Source organism: Austrofundulus limnaeus, unplaced genomic scaffold, assembly GCF_001266775.1.
Source record: "Austrofundulus limnaeus strain Quisiro unplaced genomic scaffold, Austrofundulus_limnaeus-1.0 Scaffold4340, whole genome shotgun sequence".
Taxonomy (NCBI): domain Eukaryota; kingdom Metazoa; phylum Chordata; class Actinopteri; order Cyprinodontiformes; family Rivulidae; genus Austrofundulus; species Austrofundulus limnaeus.
Window position 1 is genome coordinate 1 of NW_013956742.1, and position 1,116 is coordinate 1,116.

General features: G+C 41.9%; 1 protein-coding gene across 1 annotated transcript; it reads right to left on the bottom strand.

Annotated features, from left to right (window-relative positions):
* Nucleotides 1-33: 33 nt before the first annotated feature.
* Nucleotides 34-810, bottom strand: LOC106512113 (roundabout homolog 2; the record flags this gene model as incomplete). The annotated part of the gene is given in 2 exon segments (XM_014000803.1): nt 34-375; nt 695-810. Coding segments are annotated over 2 exon segments (419 nt in total), but the record flags the coding sequence as incomplete, so codon positions are not given.
* Nucleotides 811-1,116: the final 306 nt, after the last annotated feature.

Consider the following 1,116-nt stretch of genomic DNA (forward strand, 5'->3'; position numbering starts at 1 on the left):
ATGGTGACGTGTTCAATACTTATTTTACCCGCTGTATGTATCGTAACGCCAAATTCTTGCCAATACACAGCCCTAGTTGAAAGCTCTACTTGCATCAACAAAGACATCAAACAAAAACCCACAATTCCACAGTAAACAAGAACATCTGACACCAGTCCACCCAGCTGCAGGCCGTGTCTCTGTCGACTCACTGATCACAACGGACACGGACTGACTGCGCGTGCCTACGCCGGCGCTCGTCACCGCCGCCACCTCCACCTGGTAGAGCAGTCCGGGCGTCAGGCCGATGAGCACCGTGGACAGTGTGTTTCCATCCACGGTCCTGTTGATGTAGTAACGTGTCTGGTTGTCTCTGCCGCTGCCGACACACCACACCTGTTGGGACACAGAGACCAGGGAACTTTTCAGATTGATTTTAGTTTTTTTAACCATTTCTTTTTAATCTTAAACTTCCCTTCAATAAACATGTCCTACTGTAGTAAATTACAGTATATCTATATTTAATTTATTTAGTGTGAAACACTATAAAAACTAAATCCTGGGCTCATCTTAAAGATGTTTAATTGCTCAAACAGCATGAAAACATCTTCCTTGTGTTCCAGTTGTCCGGTCTTGTTGTGTAGGACTTGTTGCCATCAGATAAACCCTGCTAACATGTCTGGAAGCGTGACTCGTCTGGGGTGTGTGTGTTTACCCTGTACTCCTGGATGACACCATTCTGCATTTCGCTGGGTGGAGGACCCCAGGAGACGTTGATGCTGGAGCTGTTGCTTGGCTTCACTGTAACGTCCCTGGGTGCAGCACTGGGGACTGACAACAACAGGAAATAACATCAATGTCTTTACATCATTGTGTTTCTCATATTAACAACCATTGAAAAACAGAATTCCTGTCAAAAGGATCAACTCTGAGTATAACACTAAAAAAGTACATTTCAGACTACTGTTTGAATACAACAAAAAAGTAAAACATAGCTGGCAACATTATTTTCTAAAATTATTAATGAAAATATTAATAAAAGTAAAGTAGTTTTCATCACAGTTGACAGAATTATAAATCCACTCTTTTGATGCCAGTCATAGAAAAATGTGAGCTTTTAACTTCACTGTTTTAATG